This window comes from Aricia agestis, chromosome 18, assembly GCF_905147365.1.
Source record: "Aricia agestis chromosome 18, ilAriAges1.1, whole genome shotgun sequence".
Classification (NCBI taxonomy): Eukaryota; Metazoa; Arthropoda; class Insecta; order Lepidoptera; family Lycaenidae; genus Aricia; species Aricia agestis.
The window spans coordinates 10,945,126-10,964,464 of NC_056423.1; the positions used below are offsets into that span (position 1 = coordinate 10,945,126).

General features: G+C 36.9%; 1 protein-coding gene across 1 annotated transcript; it reads right to left on the reverse strand.

Moving 5' to 3' along the window:
- Nucleotides 1–4,997: 4,997 nt before the first annotated feature.
- On the reverse strand, nucleotides 4,998–6,989 carry LOC121736228. Its single transcript, XM_042127316.1, has 2 exons — nucleotides 6,737–6,989; nucleotides 4,998–6,416 (listed from the first exon to the last, which is right to left on the reverse strand). The coding sequence occupies exons 1-2, from the start codon at nucleotides 6,866–6,868 to the stop codon at nucleotides 4,998–5,000; spliced, it is 1,551 nt and encodes a 516-aa protein (XP_041983250.1). The 5' UTR covers nucleotides 6,869–6,989.
- Between the last annotated feature and the right edge of the window lie 12,350 nt (nucleotides 6,990–19,339).

Consider the following 19,339-nt stretch of genomic DNA (forward strand, 5'->3'; position numbering starts at 1 on the left):
AATATAAGTTGCACTTATTAAAAATGAACAAGTGGTCTTACTGTTTGTATTGTATACTATATTATTTGTTTGTTTTAAAGCTATGACGCGGTACTCATATTACCTTCGCCGCGCTACCAATGTTATTAAACTCGAATTACGCTCGTACTTAATGTTACTTAAATTAGCGAATGATTAACTCTTATTTTTGAGATAACTCAGTTGTCTTAACCACAATTACATAAAAATTAATATTTGCGTACATTTTAACCTAACGCTTCGTTTGAAACTAGCAATTTCTTTACACGTTTCAAAATCTTACTGGCATTTGAACCCTCCGTGCACCACATGGGGTCTGACAAACCCCAGACGTGCAGAAACTTTCATAACTTTTTACAAATTAGTGTGATTTATTGACGCTTTAAGTAGCTGGAGTTAAGACGTTGCCCTACCGTTTGATGGCAGTAGTTTAGCATTTGTGTCGGCGATGCAAAGAACAGACGTGCAAGAAGTGCGCTGGGGTCCCACAAACCCCACGTAGTTCAGGACGTCGTCAAAAAGTTACATAGTCATAGTATTGTGGAATTTGCAAATTTCAGTAATATTTGAATTTGTTTCAGCTTGGTTAATTTCCACAATCTCTTCTGGTTCCACATCTGGAAATAATTTGTATTTATATAGGTATTCATTTTGTTGATTTGTAATTGCAATAAAAATATTAAAATATTTATCAAAGAAAACAAACCTTCAAAGTCGTCTACTATGCCTTGGTTGATAGGTACAGATGTTGTGCAGCACAGAGCAAGCTAGAATAATTCTAGCGCTCTTCAGCGTCTTATAATGAAGAACTCTATCTTTGTGCAAACACCTCCATCGATTTTTTAGTCTTGAAAAAGTATTTTCAATTACTACTCGTGCTTTTTTATGTTTTTCGTTATAATTTGCTTCTAGTGTATTGTGTTCAGCATCTAATATGGGTGTCATCATCCATGGTCTTTGAGGATATCCAGAATCACCTAAAATAAAATATAATACATAATGTATTGTTTTATTAGGGTTCCGTACCCAAAGGGTAAAAACGGAATCCTATTACTAAGCCTTCATTGTCTCTCTGTCCGCCTGTCCGTCTCCAGGCTGTAACTCAAAAACCGCTATAGCTAGACTTCTGATATTTTCACAGATTATGTATTTCTGTTGCCGTTATAACAAAAAATACTAAAAATAAAATAAAGTTAATAACTAAGGTGAGCCATCCCATACATCAAACGTGATTTTATTGGGCTTTTTTGCTTGATATCAAAAATCCTTAATTATATGTGTAATTTAATTATAATTATTAATAAAATAAAATAAATATCCTATACAAAATACATTCTTTGCCATGTTTTCGCGCGATTCAGACTCGCACTTGGCTGATTTTAATTAGCACGATAACTGCTGAAATCGCGCCTATTGGGACGAGAGTGCCGCAACGGCTGTGCTAACGATAGCGCCAGGTAGGAACGCAAATTTCATTCCCTACTTGTGCTACGGTCCTACGTGGCGGGTCGGCGGCAGCTAGTACGCGAGTGCGTGCCGACCTGCCAGGTAGGGTATGATAAAATAAAATAAAATGTTCACTTAAAGTCATAAATAAAATTATTTCATTTAAGTTATTGTGCTTTGGTTCTTTTGTCACACAATAGAAAGTGTGTACTTGTAACTTGTATCATAATATATTATGTCCATTACAATTTTTTAAACATGTTAATTGTAATGCATGTAGAGTAGATAATAAGATTAATAAGGCAATAGACTTTCTATTGCCTTGTAAAAAATTGAATGCAATGTCCGATGCAGACTACTCATCGAACATCACATCCGTCGTCAGTAGAGCGATCTCAGTACTGCAAATAATTAATCAATTAAAATCTATTTACAGTTACTTCATTATATACTTCATTATACAGATTTAAAATAACAATAAATACAAAATATATACTTTCATCGTCTAAATACCACACTTATAAAATAAAATGATATTAATATTTATGAAATTCGGCAAAACAATCGATACAAAGACCTGGTTTATTTGGACAAAGTGGACAAAAGTAACATGTATTTCTACGAATATTTGCTTTGTCAATGCAATTTTTACAACGTCGTCTCATAGTCTTATTTGAGCTGTTTTTGGGCAAAGGCGCAATGACATGTATGCGACCACCATCTCGCAACCTAATGGGTCCGCCTCCCGGTGATGGTCGTCGTGACGGAGCAACATTTAAAATTTTACTTATTACTGACAATCTAAAGTCATATAGGGATGTACTTCTACTATCCCTTACGCCAGCTTGCATCTCAGAAGCTTGATATAGTCTAAATGAATTTAACATCATGACTTGCATGACGTGGATCAAAATTTTTTTGTACCACCGCATTGATTTATTATAACAGCTATAATAAGATAACATTTGGTCTTTGTTATCAACGCCTTTCATGTTTTTGTTGTAGGCAACAATAACGTTGGGTTTTGTGGAAGTTATATTCCGTCTATTGGTCGTATTAATCATATCTGCAGTATGTTCCGTAGATATCAATAACACAGGCCTCCTATCTACATATTTCGTCACACATACTCCGGTAGAATTAAATTTTGACACGCAAGAACCTCTCGCCAGTGGCTCATTAACATGCGAAGGATTGCCAGATCGTTTAGCTCGAAGAGTACCCGTCATATAGGTATTCTTATCTAAAAGATTTTGTGCAAGAGCAACGCTTGTGTAATAATTATCGACGTATAAAGAATAGCCCAAATTGTAATAGTCTGTAAGCATCATATGAACTACTTTATCAACGTGACCTCTTCCCCTAAGAAGAGAATCATTAGAACCACAGTACATATGCATTTTCAGACACATACCAATGGACTCAGTCAAAACATACTTTAACACCATATTTATGACGTTTCCCTTGAATATACTGGCGGTGTCGAAGACGACCCCGCCATTAAACAACGCTCTCGTCAATAGTCAAATTCCTAGATGGAACAACAATATCACGCATTGTGTTATTAAAATAATCAATGATCGGTTTGGTATAATGATTCGGGTTGGTAATTGGGAGTGGATTATGGTCGGCAATTGGATGATGATTTTGAAATGAAAGGCAACGCAAAATCAGCAAAAATCTGTCTCTGCTCATATAGTTTTTAAAACACAATGAAAAAAGTGGATGAGTGCTCCAGTAATCATTAATTCTGTTTAACTTTATCGTACCCATATGGAATAATAAAGCCAAAAAAATTGCCATTTCCTCAACGTTTGTGTTCTTCCATCTATTGATCCTACTACTGTTGTGCGTTGCCTCCAGTAAAACCCTCAAAGCAAGGCTATTTATACTATTGACTAAAATCGTAATAAAACTGGTGTTAAATAATAAATTAAAAAAATCTATCGAGGACTCAGCTGGTCCGGCGTTGATAACCGCTCTGCTGATAAAAGGGATGTCGCGGAACGTGTTCTGGTCGCTCCATTCCTCTGCGTCCTCAGGCCCGGAGTCCTCCGAAGTGTCCTCACTTTCCGCTGAAGAACTGCCGTCTTCGTCATGATGTTCTATTGGAGCAGAGCCCAATAGGTCACTAAAACAAAAATACAAATTAGGTATTTGTAATCCTGAAGAAAATGTGAGATAGATATATTTGTTCAACTGTAGTTGATCACAAAGAGTTCGTAATATTAATCATTATAATTATTATAATGGTAATGTACGATCAGTGGGTCATAATTGTACACTTATATAATATTGACCTAACCACTAATATTGATATTATTATTGATTATATTATACAGTGTGTTGTGTAAACACCGTTTTCCGTGAAACCATCAAATGAGCCCGTCAAAATGAACAACTTTTACTATGAGAACAATGCTGGGAACTCAAAAAAATCCGTCTTCATACTGTATGGGTATGAAGACGGATTTTTTTGAGTTCCCAGCAATTGAATATCGGGCATCATGGGTATGAAGATGGCATTTTTTTGAGGGCTCATTTGATGGCTTCAAGGATAACAGTGTTTACACTAACATCTTGTAGTATACATAGTAGTGGAGTCGCCAGAGGTTAAACCTCTAAAAATTGTAATAGTGGATGGATTGTTGTGTTAGAGGTCTCATTTTCTTTTTTACACTTTAACTTGCAAAGTTTAGCAAAAAAAAAGAAAATTTTAAAAAAGAAAAGGACAATGCTCACATATTATGGAAAATTAACCCAGGCCCGGCGCGAATGAAATATATCTGAAATAACTGGTTATAATGAGTAATTAATTACTGCATAGGGGGCATCACCGAAATATATTTTTTTAGGTGTCAAATTGCTATTCGAAGATCTGCAGGGGTCATATTACCCTTTTTAGTAAAAGGATATTGAATCGTTAAAATAGATGTTTAATAATGAATAACATATGGTCATCCTTAAATATTTTTCTACTTTGTGAAATTCCTCTTACATTAAAAGAAAAGAAAACACAGAAAGTTAGTTACATGGATCATTTTATTATTTTAAACATTATTCATTTTCTAAATCTAGAATTACATAATCCAATGTGTGTCCAGGATGAATAAAGTCATTTTGAAATCTGGCCCAGCTCAAGTAATATATAATACTCATCACATGAGCACAGCTGCCCAATGTCCTCTTTCCGTGAATACATGTACAATAGTGTTCTAAAATAGCGTATCTACTATTTTCATTTTTATACAATATATATGTGTAGTAAATTCTACTTCTAACGTGCCTAGATTGAATTCGGCATCTTATCAATGCTCCTTCTTCACCATTCAATGTCATAAGTACTGGATCTCTGTAAGCTTCAATTTCATAAACACCTGTTCGTTTTATGTGCTCACTGCAATAGGAACGTGCTATTTTGCAATGATATGTTCCCACGGCAAACAATATTAGTTCTTCTTGTGTCAGTCTGGGGAAATCTTCGAATGTCTGGTCATTAACTTCCAAGCGCACAAAGGTTGCTCGTTGGCGATTTAGTTGCGCTCAACAACATAGTCAGCCAAAAGATTGGGCCTATTCATGTTCCTGTTTATGGTTTCTATAAACTGTTCTGTATATTGGCTATCTTCGTAGGGCTGTTGAAACGCGTTTATTAGTGCTGCAGCTATTCTGTAATCCATCATTACGGTAGGTAAAGCTGTATTAAATACCCGGTATCTAAACATTTTGAAGTCACGCTTGAACCTTCCATTTATTGTTTCAACAACCCATCTACACAAGGTCACCAATCTAGATTTATTGGCTTCTTCACATGTTAATTGTGTTTCACCGCGCCTTTTCGTTGGGGGCATATGGACTGTATAGCCGCACGACTCAAGCAGAGGAATAACATCCCGGAAACCTCTATCAACAATGAACGTATCACCTTGTTCAAGATAATAATTAATTGGTGCCTCCTCAGGTGGGCCATCAGGATTTTCCAAAATGTGCCGCATGATTACAGCATCTGAGGCAGTGGCTGCGTATGGACCTGCGACATCTAAAATATGTCCATCACCGCAGACCAACATAAAAGGCTTGATTAGATTTGTGTATTTATGAAGACTGTAGCATTCTCTTTGGAAGAAGAAGTTAGAGCTTTTTTGTATGAAAATGTAACCTCCGTCACATATTATTAATGCTTTTGTCCAAAGGTCATCCCCAAAGATGTAGTTGGGAAGAATTCGGTTTCTTTCGACTATTTCTGATCTGCTAATGTGATCTAGCCCTAAATGTAATGGAACAAAATCATTGTTAAGGCACTGTCTCGCCAATTTAATTTTTCTGTCTATACTTTGTCTTGATTTATTAAAAAGCGTTGCCAGTCGTATACTGGGTTCACCCGTTCTTATTTTAGCTAAATATATACCTAGATCCTCTCGAGCAGAAAAAGATCTGCGGGACAAAGTCGGTAATTGATCAAATAAGCTATTGAACTCTTCATGGTTCAAGCCAGTCCAAAAATGTAAATCTTCTGCTGTTATTTCATCCAAATTGTTAAAATTCAATTTGCATCTGTTTTCTAGTGCTAATGTATACATACGTACAATGTCTCCGAAACTTCCACTATTAAAATCAGTTTGAGCATGAGACACACTCTGAGACATGTCTTCCAATGCAGTATTTCGAAGATGATTTTCGCAAATCCTCGCAAGTGGGGGTATGTACAGGTGGTAATAACTGAGCAAAAATACCTTAATTGAATTAGGCATTTGCCGGAGTTGCACATTATTACAACTCTCCATCATACAGCGACGGGAAGTGTTTGCCGCTCTAGTGAAACCCGGAACTTGGATTGCTGCACGACTCGGTGACACTTGACGTATAGGTGGAGTACGTGGTCGCTGATGTAAGGATTGCTCAATTCTATGCCAACAAGGATGGCATATCGACCTCGTTCCATCAAATGCAAGCTGAAACAAACAAACATTTCGTTACTTAACTACTTTCACTAACAATAAACTCCGGTCTCCGGTTAATACGGTCACGAAATCTTAGGTTATAGAATGTGAAGACAGTGCCTCAGCTACATGCACATTTACATAAGTATTATAATACTGGTTATCTAGAAGAAAGCCGTCGAAAGGCTGCCTTAGCCCACACTAACGTAATGTAATAATGTTGCTGTATTTTGTTACTTGTTTAATGTCTGTATTTAAGTAATAGCGTATATCTATCTATCATATATACAGTTTTGCTTATATCTATCATACTATACATAAGATTGACTTACCTCCTGTAGCGGTTGCAAGTTCTGGAAAATGCGCTCAACGAAATCTCTCCGGGAATCAAAAAAATGATGCGTAAGAACGTGTCTCCGAACACCACGGTATAATGATCGATCACACGTAACACATCTAGCCATCTTTAAACAATAACCAATCGCAATGCTTGTCGTAGTCAAAAATCGTGCCAAAGTCGTAGTTAACAGAATGAAGTATAAACCAAAGCCGGTTTGACGATACAAAAAACGCACAGATCTAACGAAGTACAACGGAAGACTGCGCATCATAAGTATCCTGTATCACTCACATAATAAACGTGAGCGAGACGTAAAATGGTCTCATACGGGCGGCGGCGGCTACCTGAAGTACGAGAATACATGAACCTATAAGAGTGAGTGAAATAGCAGATGACTTGCATACGGGCGGCGGCGACTACCTGATAAAGTACGAGAATACCCGAACCTATAAGAGTGAGTGAAATAGCAGATGACTTGCTATTTCACTCACTCTTATAGGTACTTACCGCAAAGACCTCTAAAAACAGGCTTACCGTCATGTATTCTCGTACTTTATCAGGTAGCCGCCGCCGCCCGTATGAGACTATTGTACGGGACGAAGTTATTTGAATTAATATTAACTTTTCTAACTGGATAATTAGTATGCTTAAACACCCTTTTCAATGATTTAATACCATTTTACTAGAAACCACTAATGTCACCCCTACCAGTTTCGAATAGCAATTTCACACTTTTAGAAAAATATTTCGAGGATTCAAACTATGCAGTATTTAATAACTCATTAATCGTTATAATTTGTGATACATTTCATTTCCGCCGAGCTTTGGGTTTTTTTTGAGCATTGTTATTTGCTGTGCTTAGCTAACTAAATACAACTATAACATTTTTGAAAAGTTTTTAGAGATTAACGCTCGTCGTAACCAAGATAAAAGGGTTTGGAAGGATTTAAGGGTTGTAACAAAAAGTGTGTAACACGTACTTATTGTGCGTATTAAATTTTTAAAGAAATTATAAGTTTTAAGTACTTTAAAACGTTTTAATATCCCCAAAAATTTGTAAAATAGACTTATTTTTTTTTCTACATTTGTTGAGAATTTACTTTACTTAAATAGTAAGAGCTAAAATGTTAAATGCATCGACAAATTAAAGGTTTTTTCTAGCCTTTGAAATATATTTAAACTTCCTCATTACAGCCAGAAAAAAGGTTGGGTGCTACAAATCTCACGTACATACTAAAGACACATGCTGCGAGCTATGTTTTGAAAATGCTTACCTGAATACAAAAAATATCAGTTCTTTACCTAATTTGTATTTTTTTCCTCTAAGTATGTTTTAGCGAATATAGTTAATGAAAAAAATAAATTTAAAATCAATTTTAGTCTGTTAAAACTTAACCAAAAGAAATAAAATACAGTTTTTCTTCGAAATATACGTGAAAAGTTTGTGCTACATTTTTGGAAAATTTAATAAAGTAAGAGCTTAAAAGTTATATACATTAAAGTCTTACGTTCTGCCGGTTGTATAATGACTCGGGGCTATGTCGTGACTTGAGGGGTGTCATGAGGCTCGCAACCTAAATGTAAAATAATATTAATTATTTGTTCCTAAAATAAACCTGACATTAAATCATATTGCTTGGAACAATCCCCTATCCTTTTCCCTTCCCTACCCTCCCATATTTCCTTCCCTACCCTCCCCTGTTTCCTTCCCTACCCTCCCCTATTACCTTATTCACTCTTAAAAGGCCGGCAACGCACCTGCAGCTCTACTGATGCTGCGAGTGTCCATGGACGACAGAAGTTGCTTTACATATTCAGGTGACTCGTTTGCTCGCTTGCCCCCTTATTTCATAAAAAAAAAAACAAGAACATACTGATCACTTGCGGATCCAGCTGGGTCGGTGGTGATGCTAGCGGAGGTGGTGTAGAAGCAGCAGGCTGAGTTATCTGTGTAAAATTAAATTTTGTTGTAAATAAAATATAAATACATGTGAAATTTATGTACTTATTATGTTAATTAATATAAGCTGTTAAAATAGCAAAAAACCTGTGATAGCCCAGCCTCTTCCGCAGGCAGCCCTGTCGCACATTGCACTCCGACCAATTGCAAGACCCTTTGCTCTAGGTCTGTGAGCTTCGTATAAGCAGCAGGCCCGCCATCAGTTCCTATAGCCGCCTTATGAAGCCGAGCAGCTTTCTTTTTTGTATTATTTTTGAAATCACTCCACACCTTGACAAGCAGTAATAAATTATACTAGAGATCGCCTAATGGTCAAAATTCGACCTTACTTTCAACGACATCAGGACTACTAAGTACCTATATTTTGTAAAAAAATATTGACTTTATCATATTTTTTTCAACTCTTGTCTCTGGGACTCAGCTGATCTCAGACTGGCCGTCTTATTTAGTATCTAAGATTAAATAAAAAAACTATTATCCATTTTCTATTTGTCGCCTTGTTGTCAACAGACTTCAACCATAAATAAAAGAGTATAATTCGTATGTATAGGCTTGTCACTCAAAAATCTGTCATTTTTCCTAGTGTGTGTGTTGTAGTGTGTGTAATGTTTTATTTGTTAAAAAAATGTATGATAAAAGTATAATTTCAAAATAATATTAGCTCGATGCACTCCTTCACCATATAAACTATAACTGTGCAAAATTTCATTCACCTACGTGTCCCTATTTTTCGTCAAAAGGGATACAAAGTTTTTGGCTCACGTATTAATAAATTATATAAATGAAATGTAAAGTACTCAACACTTTGCAAACAAAGATGTCAAACCTTCTTCCACCTATCAACAGTTTTTGTTGCACCACCCCCATCGCTATTTAGTAGATTTGTCAGCTGTTCCCAATTTTGCAATTGCCTAAACCTGCCACTCGCTTCCGATGTTGGCTTCACACTCGCCTAATCTTGACAGTCCACGAGTTAGGAGTTTATTCGGTTACGCCGAAGTAAAATCATTCGATCTTTTCATATGAAACTCGCACTCGGCACTCTGACCTTTCAATTACTTTATATGGACCTTCATAAGGACAAACTAAAGATGTTTTGTTTCTATCGATTCTTAAAAATACATGTGAACAATTTATAAGGTCTGGATGAACAAAAAATGCTTTCGAACTGTGGCTGATATTACTTTTAATATCCTGTAAAACTGTATAAAGATCTGGAATTTTAGGACTTTCTACAAAAAATTCTCCTGGCAATCGTAGTGCACGGCCGTAAACCATTTAAGCTGCGCTCGCACCTGTCTCACTTTTAATGGCAGCCCGAAGCCCTAACAACACGCTAGGAAGTTCGTGGCTCCAATTTTTATTACCATTAAGCCGTGCCATTAAAGGTGCTTTCAAACGTCTATGCCACCTCTCAACAGCACTGTGCTTTGAGGATGATACGGAGTTGTCCTAATCTTATGAATTCCTAAATAAGCAATTAAACTAGAAAACAATTTACTCTCGAATTGCCTGCCCTGGTCACTAGTGAGTTTAACAGGACAGCCAAACCTACATATCCATCTGTAATCGGAAGTGGTCCGACTAAATCCACGTGAATGTGATGAAATCTATTCGCTTGTGTATAACTACCATAGCTAAAATTCGTATGTCTCGTTATCTTAGACCTTTGATAATTCAAACAAGTTTTCGTCCAAACGCCTATATCTCTATTCATATCTAGTCAAAAATACTTGTCTTTAATCATACGGTGCGATGTTCGCAGACCGGGATGACTAAGATTATTATGAATATACTACTAAATGCTGTTTTTCTATAGGATTCCGTTATACGATGACCTGAAATTCGATACATTCCTTTGAAAGATAGAAAGTAGATCTCATTTACAGTAATATTTTTCATGGCATCCCCTATCCGAAAGTTGAGAAAGTTATTGAAATTTCAAAAAAATTTTCTCTCTTTTCGACTTTTTGATTTTGGCATGACGTATTTTTAAAATGTTTTTAATAATAATAATAATAATATTTTTTTTTATTAATCAATTTCGTTACAATTATTCACAATGTGAGGGACACATGTGTAATTATGCAAAGTATACTGATAGGAAAAACATTGGCAGCCGTACTAGTATGAACTGTGTCACAGCTGCCTTTGTTTACACTTTTACAGCATAAGGTATCTCAGTTTCTAGAACCACACAAAGAGTAGGTACAGTATATCCGCTTGCAAATAGTAACAAAATAAATATTAAGATAACTAAAGACAGTAGTAAAATATTTCATGCAGTAAACTATAAACAATATGATTCAATTAAAATTGTTATCATTCATTATACTTATTATGACCATAAGATTTTAAGGTTTCTTCAAATTCTAAATAACATTAAGTTGTATAGGTTTGTAAAACTGGAATGAAGACAATAACAAAATATAAATAAGTACATTTAAAAATAAAATTCATTATAATATTTCAAAATCAATTTCATTATAGTCGAGATATATATTTTTTTTTTATGCAATAAGGGGGCAAACGAGCAAACGGGTCACCTGATGGAAAGCAACTTCCGTCGCCCATGGACACTCGCAGCATCAGAAGAGCTGCAGGTGCGTTGCCGGCCTATTAAGAGGGACTAGGGTAATAGGGGAAGGTAGGGATGGAAAGGGAACGGAATAAGGGAGGGAAGGGAAGGGAATAGGGTAGGGGATTGGGCCTCCGGTAAACTCACTCACTCGGCGAAACACAGCGCTGTTTCACGCCGGTTTTCTGTGAGGACGTGGTATTTCTCCGGTCGAGCCGGCCCATTCGTGCCGAAGCATGGCTCTCCCACGTCTAACGTTTAATAATAAAGTTTCGTAAAATTAATCAATTTATTATTAAAATTGAAATTTATCACCTTTTTTTTTAATGTAAAGAGCCATACCTACCATGCCATACTTTCATGAGAATTGATTGAGTGTGTGAGTGTGCGTGTGTGTGTGTGTGGGGTGTGTTATCTATATGTATGGGTTTTGGAGAATTTTTTCAGTTTTATTATAATCTAGGGAGGTTAACCAATTTATAAGATGTAATTTACATTTTCTGAGATTAAGGGGATATAAAATATTGTCTTTATTCGCAACATTATAAAGATGTGAAGAGATTACGTGGTAATGTCGCCAAGCAGCAGAGGTATAGTGTCTGACTGCTGGACAGATTTTTCTTGTGCCTCTATTTGGTATTTTTACATAAGGGAGTTCTTTATGCTTCCGGAGAATCGTATTTAGGATGTATAATTGCCTAACTGTTAAGATTTTGGACTCTTGATATAAAGAAAACGAGCTGTAGCGGCGCGGAAGTCCATAAATAACCTTCAGGATAGCACGCTGAGCACGCTCCAGTGGAAGCAGGATACGGGTCCCACACCCTCCCCATGTAGCAATACAGTATTGTTTAAGAGACTGTGCTAGGGCAAAGTATACACACCTCAATGTGTTGAGATCTGCAGAACTCCTTGGCTTCCGAAAAACAGGAATCAATTTATCAATTTAGACGCGAAGTAAGAGCCTGCACGTGTAGAGTCCAACTGAGCCTGTTGTCTTAAATAACACCCAGGTACTTTATACTGGTTGCTGACGCTAAAGGAAAACAATTACAGGTGTCCCTATCACAAGAATGAGCTATTATGCTGAAATCCTGGGGTAGCCGGGCATTAGACAGTAAAGAGAACGGTATATATTTAGTCTTGTCTAAGTTCAAGGTCAGCAAGTTATTGTCTAGCCACTTCATTACTTCACTAAAAGCCAGCTCTGCATGAACCTTAGTTTCACTCCAACTATCCCCGTACACAATCAAAGCTGTATCGTCAGCATAGGCAAAAATTTTGCAATTTTTCAGCTTAAGTTCGCATAAGGAGTTCAAATATAACAGAAAGAGTGTGGGACCCAAGACACTTCCTTGTGGCACTCCATAAGTGAGCCGAGTGGGATTACTTATAAATTCTCTAATCTTTACGCACTGGGAGTGATCAGAAAGGTAATCTCGAAAAATGCTCAAGGCTATACCACGTACTCCAATCGATTCAAGCTTATTCAACAAAAGAGGAACGGAAACTGTATCAAAGGCCTTTGATAAATCCAAAAATATTCCTAATACTTTGTCACCTTTGTCTAAGTGTTTAACTGTTGGGGGCGAAGCTCCAGGGGTGATGCTGGTGGTCTCCGCCAGAAATAAAAGACTTCTTCGATGAAAATGAACAGTATTAATAGGTACTATGATTCGAGGTATAGCCGCGGTGCGTGCGTCGCGTGGGCCGGTGGTCCGGTGAAGTGAAAGGGACTCGCGGCCGCGACGCGCTCCTCGCTGGCCGCGGATGTCGCAGGGAGGTGCACGCTGAAGGCCGGCGCGCGGGGGCTACCGGTTTGCCCGCCAGCGCCGCGCGGCCCGATGAGACGTAGGAACATAACTATTGTTTCGGTGAGGTCTAAAGTTGCATCGTCTGTCAATTTACCTTTGGTAAAACCATACTGATTTTGGGAAATTACATTATTCTTTTCTAAGAAGCTAATAAGCCTAGTATTAATAAGTTTTTCTAAGATTTTCGAAACAATAGTTAACACTGAGATAGGTCTATAGTTGCTGATACAGTCCCTGCCCGCACCTTTGTGAATAGGATGGACTAGTGCACGCTTAAGATTCTCCGGGAAGACGCCGGTGGTAAGGCATAAATTAAATAAGAAAGTCAAAGGAGGAATTAAGATTTTCTTCGAATTTTTTATTATTCTTGTGGAGATGCTATCGATGCCCGTCGCACAGTCATTTTTTAAATTTATTATGATGGCTTTAACTTCGGCGGGATCCACATTATTGAGAACCATGGAATCTCTCTGTAAATATTGTCCATGTGTTCTTTGTATGGATGATAAAGTGTTACTTTGCTTTAACAGTATCGCATCACATAATTTTTACCTACTTCCGCAAAGTAATTATTAACAATATTTACGGAGTTCAAAGAGTCTTTGGAAATATTTAAAAGATCAGTTGGTGGATCACATGACTTCTTGAAGTTAGTTATTTTATTAATAGTACTCCATGTGCCCTTAGGATTATTTTTATATTTTTTAAATTCATTTTTTTTCATATGTAGTTTTAAGTTTTTTTAATAAGTTATTACAAAAGTTATCTGGTATACGTGAGTTGCAGAGTGGCATTATCTGGATTTAGTTTGACTGTTTTATGCATGTTATCGCGATTTCTGTTGCACTGTACAAGGCCTTTGTAATCCATGGTTTGATAGGACGCTTCTTATGGGGAACTCGCACTAGTGTAGAGTTCATCGAAACTGCTTTTGAGACCACATCAACAAAAACCGTCGCTGCTAAATTTGCACAAGAAGACTGATATACTCCACTGAAGTCAGCTAATTCGAGATCCCTATTTAATTGCTCGTAATCGATTTTTGTGCGTGAAGTGTTCGTTGTGTTTTTATGCCTGACTCTACATTTCAGGGTAAACACAAGCGGTACGTGGTCTGTGATAAGGGTGTCTAGAATAAAAGTTTGTGACCTATGATCCGTTCTTACCATGACGTGGTCGATACAGTTGTCAAGACGTGTGGGATGTGTGTGTGAGGGAAGCAGGCCATGAGCAGCCAGGGTATCCAGATATGTATTTGTATTTATATCAGTGCAACCAGGGACAATGTTTATATTGATATCACCAATCAATATCACGGACTTCATTTTACGCAATCTTGAAAGACAAGAATCTAGGCTGTCACAAAATATATCAATATTTTGTACGATATACGGGAATATATCGATCCCCGGATCGATATATTCCCAGAAGTGCAACGTCAGTGTGATGAAGTTGGATAATAATACTATTTGGATCGTTTATCGAAATGTTATGGATTAGATTATGCTGAATGTCACACTTTACGTAAATAATAACACCGTCATTTTGATTACAAAAATTGGAGGTATAGGAAATGAAACCTTTTATTTCGGGGGCTGCATTAAGCTTACTGAGCCAACACTCGGTGAGGACTAAAATATCACATTGTAACTGAATTCTCTCTAACAAAACTAGTAAAAAATCAAAGTTACAGCTTATGCTTCTAATATTCATGTGTAATAATTTAAAAGACCTAGGAAGCTTTTCCATATTTGTTTGTAACTCTTCCGGTCTACATACAGTTACCTGTGGAACCTGTGCAAGATCTATAACTAAATTTTCGATCCAACAATAAATAATATATCGCAAGACATCTCTTGCGATATATTATTTATTGTTGGATCGAAAATTTAGTTGTAATTGATACACTTATATTTAACCCGTTTGCGGTGTGACACGATATTCAAATAAGAATTAAAACATAATAATATTATCGCATTGAGATTTGTGTAGTGTGTAAAGCCTATAAATAAAATTCATTATTGTTGTATTAGTATAAGTAGGTGATAGGTAGGTAGTATGGCGCTAAAAGTTATTTCGTAAAATGTAGGCATGTTACTTAAACTTAATTCACATTGACAGTTGGTAATAATTTTATAAACTAGAGTGGTATAATGGCACATCTTATAACTTATTCTATAATAGCATATTATTTCATTAGGCAATAAACATGCACATATAATTAAATTGTTAAAAGTTAATGTTAGTATTAAATATAAAATTAGGTATAATAAAATAATATATCATTTCACTTTTAATACGACGGCAGGGAGCTCCTTTCTTCTTGCGCAGGAAAACCTTGCCATCTGCAGTCCAGCAATATGCATAGGAGTGTTTCTTACTAAATTCCCGAGCAAGGAAGTACAGTTTTTTAGCATTCTGGGTAAGACATTCCGTTATATATAGATAGGTCTGGAGTCACCTTCTAATCCTAAATGCGTTGTACTTAATTTCGAGTCTTTCTTGGTTTTGTTAAATGATTTTAGTGACGATATGACTTTGTCTTTTAAGATAACAGATGTAAAATCAACTATTTTACCTTAGCCTTTATCTTCTTTTTTGGATTTTAAACGAAAAACATCTCTTATTTGGTGATTTTCAATGGCAACATTTATCTCAGATCCGATATTTTTGACTAGCTCTACCAAGGCATCTTGGTCTTCCTGTTTTTGCCGTGGAATGTTTCAAATTTCAATAGAACTCTGTCATTGTATTTTTTCTGAGCTTTCCTTGAGTTCCTGGACCTGTTGCTCGAGACTCTTGATGTACGTCAGTTGGTGTTTTTTCTCTGATTCAATTTTTACGGATATAAAGTCCATAGATTTTATTATATCCGCATTTTGCTTTTGAATGCTAGTGATACTTTCCTGAAGAACGCATTGTTGTTTGGTCATTGTTTCTATGGACTTTTTAATGTCCGACATCAATGTAGAGAACTCATCATCATGTTGACGCTTGTTGGGGCGCGGCCTAGTGAAATCGGTATCGGCAGCCGGTGCAGGAAGGTAATAATTAGCGTCAGAAGTAGTTTGCTGAGAGCCAGCGACAGCAGGGGGTGATCTGTTGAGTGGCATTTTTGTCGTAAGCAGTTACTAAAAATGATGAGCAATTATTGTAGTACCCGCATACTGCCTTCGATATATTTTTCATTATGAGACATGTAACAGAATTTTCTTCTAAGAAAAATGCACATTTTTCTTAAAAACAGGTGATTTTCTTAAAAAAATTGTATGATACAATGCGTAAAAATATTCTAAATAACTTCCTTATCTCATTAGCTTTCCAAAAAGGTGCAAATGTCTACATACGAGTAAAAATATGACGTTGTAGTAAACATAGAAGTAAAATGAAATAATGTCTTAATCGATTTATTTGCAATAAGGTTGAAATAAAAGAAAAACTTGAATTTAATTACGTTTATTGTGTTTAAAAAACATCAATGTTTAATTAAATTTAATAATAAATATTCTACTTTAGGTCTTGTTCAAAATGTGTACCTCTGTTTCTGATACAGGCCCGTAGTCTTCATCGTACCTCTGTTTTGATTATTGTGGTGGTAAGACTAGTTTTGATTTCTTCTGCTGCATTTCTTGTGCGGCTTCTGAACTCTTCTACAGTAGTTATGGGTGTAGTATACACCAAAGCCTTCATATGACCCCAAAGATAAAAATCACACGGAGTCAAATCGGGACACCGTGCTGGCCAAGGAATTGGCCCGCCTCGACCTATCCAGCGATGTGGGTAAGTTTGGTCTAGCCACTGGCGTACGCTGAGGCGGAAGTGGGTTGGGGAACCATCATGCTGGAAAATCACATTACGACGAGTTGCTATTGGCACATCTTCCATTAAAACAGTAATCTCCTCTCTTAGGAAATGTTTCTACATTTCACCATTTAAATGAGGCAAAAAAATGAGGTCCAACTAAATGATTATTAATTATGCCCATCCAGACATTTAGACTGAATCTGGTTTGATGGGCCCTTTCTTTTTTCATCCTGGGGTTTTCTCCTTTTGGTGCCCAGTAATGTGTGTTGTGGAAATTGTTTACCCGTCACGGTCAAATTTCGATTCATCCGTCCACAATATTCTTGAGAGGAAATTGCGATCCTCCATGTCTGCATTTATCATAAAACGGCAGAATTTCATTCTTCTAATCGGGTCTCCCTCTTCCAACGCTTGGACAGGTGTGTAATGAAATGGATGTAGACACGATTATTTGACTTATTGACGGTTAAAATCTACGAATAATAAAAACTAAGGAAGAGTAACTCCGTCAAAAAACATGCTCCAAAATACTTGTCAAAAAAGTGTAGGTACCTTAGGTACACATTTCAATACATTTGCAATATTTAGGTGACCTTGAGCGGTATAAAGGTTGACGTTACATGACAGTTCGAATGGAACCAAATTTAAAACGGTAATAGTATGGGAGTTATGTTTACTTATTTTTATTATTCGTAGGTTAAAATACATAAAAAATCACTAAAAAGTCAAACATTTTTAAAAATACGTCATGTCAAAGTCAAAAAGTCGAAAATAGAGAATTTTTTAAATATCAACTTTCGGATAGGGGATGCCATGAAAAATATTACTGTTTTAACGTTGTTAGTGGCGGCCGAAAAGGAAGATCTTCCGACCGAGCGAGATAGCATACTCGGTCAGGCCGAAGCCCACTAACGTCATTTCAGACGTTGTATATACCTTGCCGTTCTCCGAAACTTCGATAGCGCGATGCAGGAATGTTAGGCGAATTGTGGATACCGCCACACTGTAAATGAGGTCTACTTTCTATCTTTCAAAGGAATGTATCGAATTTCAGGTCACCCTGTATAAGGTCTAGCAATGTTACTTGAAATTTCGCAATAAATATAACGATCGGAGTTCGGAATTGCCATGTTTTTAAATTTAAATTTAGGATTAGTAATAATATTCTGAAGTTCTGAATCTTTAAGTTGCTCTATAGCCAAAGGATCATGGGCATTTTGGTATAAGTCTCAACAGAGATAAAATATATACCATTAGATAGCTCTTAATAAGTGGGTAAAAAAGTTATATAGCGCCCAGCCCCTAGCAACAGTACTTTTTGAAATAATGTACAGTCAACGTTCCCTGAGCTCTTTATTTTGGCTGGAGATGGATGTGTGAGATTGTTGGTAAATGTCCTCCCGGACTTGTCTTGATAGCTCAATTTCCATGTTCCGTAAGTACCTGTACACGGGGTTTTACGCTGTTGCAGATGTTGTGTAAAATTGTACAGGCATTTACAATATAGGCTGCTACACTGGGAGAATAATGGAGCACCCTATGTACCAGCAAACACCTAAATCTCGCTGTTAAGAGGTCAAATGTTCTTTCAATTATGTTACGTGTTCGAGCATGTATATTTTATAATATGATTCTGGACTGCCCAGACCGGCATCGCTTATTGGTGTCATTAAAAACCTTAAAGGGTATCCTGAATCACCTGTAAGCAAAAATATTTTTTTCCCTGTGTGAGGAGACCAGACTCACCTTTTTGTGAACTTCCTGAAACGGAATTACCAGACATATTCTTGTCTATTGCTGAGGAAACTGCTTCTGCTAATTCTTTCTTTAGTGTATAAATTGTGAATCTATTTATACAGCCTTCCTCATCCGATAGCTCATCTCCTTGTGAATTATATTCAGAATTGAGGTGAGGGATAGTGGTTGAATTCAAAGACTCCCAGGCCTAAATAGGATCCCTTATTAAGAGTTGGTGTCAATCGGCAGGGAACGCCCTTAGGAACGCTCTCACAAAGATCGTTACAGTATTTCGGCCTCAGAGTATATACAAAGAGATTTCTCGGGCAGCGAGCCTTTGGGAGAACGGGAAACTTCTCATAATATTCCATTAATCGTAATTTACCTGTTCGTCGGTTTCCATGTTGTCCCCTGACGTTTCTGATCGAGTAGTTGATTTCTGCTTGGATCGTTTTGTAGGCCCCCACTTGTGCTAGGCAATGACACGTTCTCTGATGTTAGTGTTCTAGAGCTCTGTCTTGAGCTATTAAGACAGGTCCGGGAGCTTTACCTCTTGATTGTTATTACTATGGAACTCTGAATGTTACATAATTTTTAATGACATGGATCACTTAAATTAAAGCAGACACAATTACATGTAAGGGCGTTCGCTGTGTTGAGCGGGTGCCCGCCGCGGCTGCCCGTCGCGGGCGCCCGCGCCGT

What these genes read in the sequence shown, in the direction of transcription:
- LOC121736228 (XM_042127316.1), bottom strand. Translation starts at nt 6,868, where the DNA reads ATGGCTAGATGTGTTACGTGTGATCGATCATTATACCGTGGTGTTCGG. An exon ending in ACTTGCAACCGCTACAGGAG is followed by an intron (nt 6,417 to 6,736) that starts GTAAGTCAATCT and finishes TGTTTGTTTCAG; the next exon opens with CTTGCATTTGATGGAACGAG.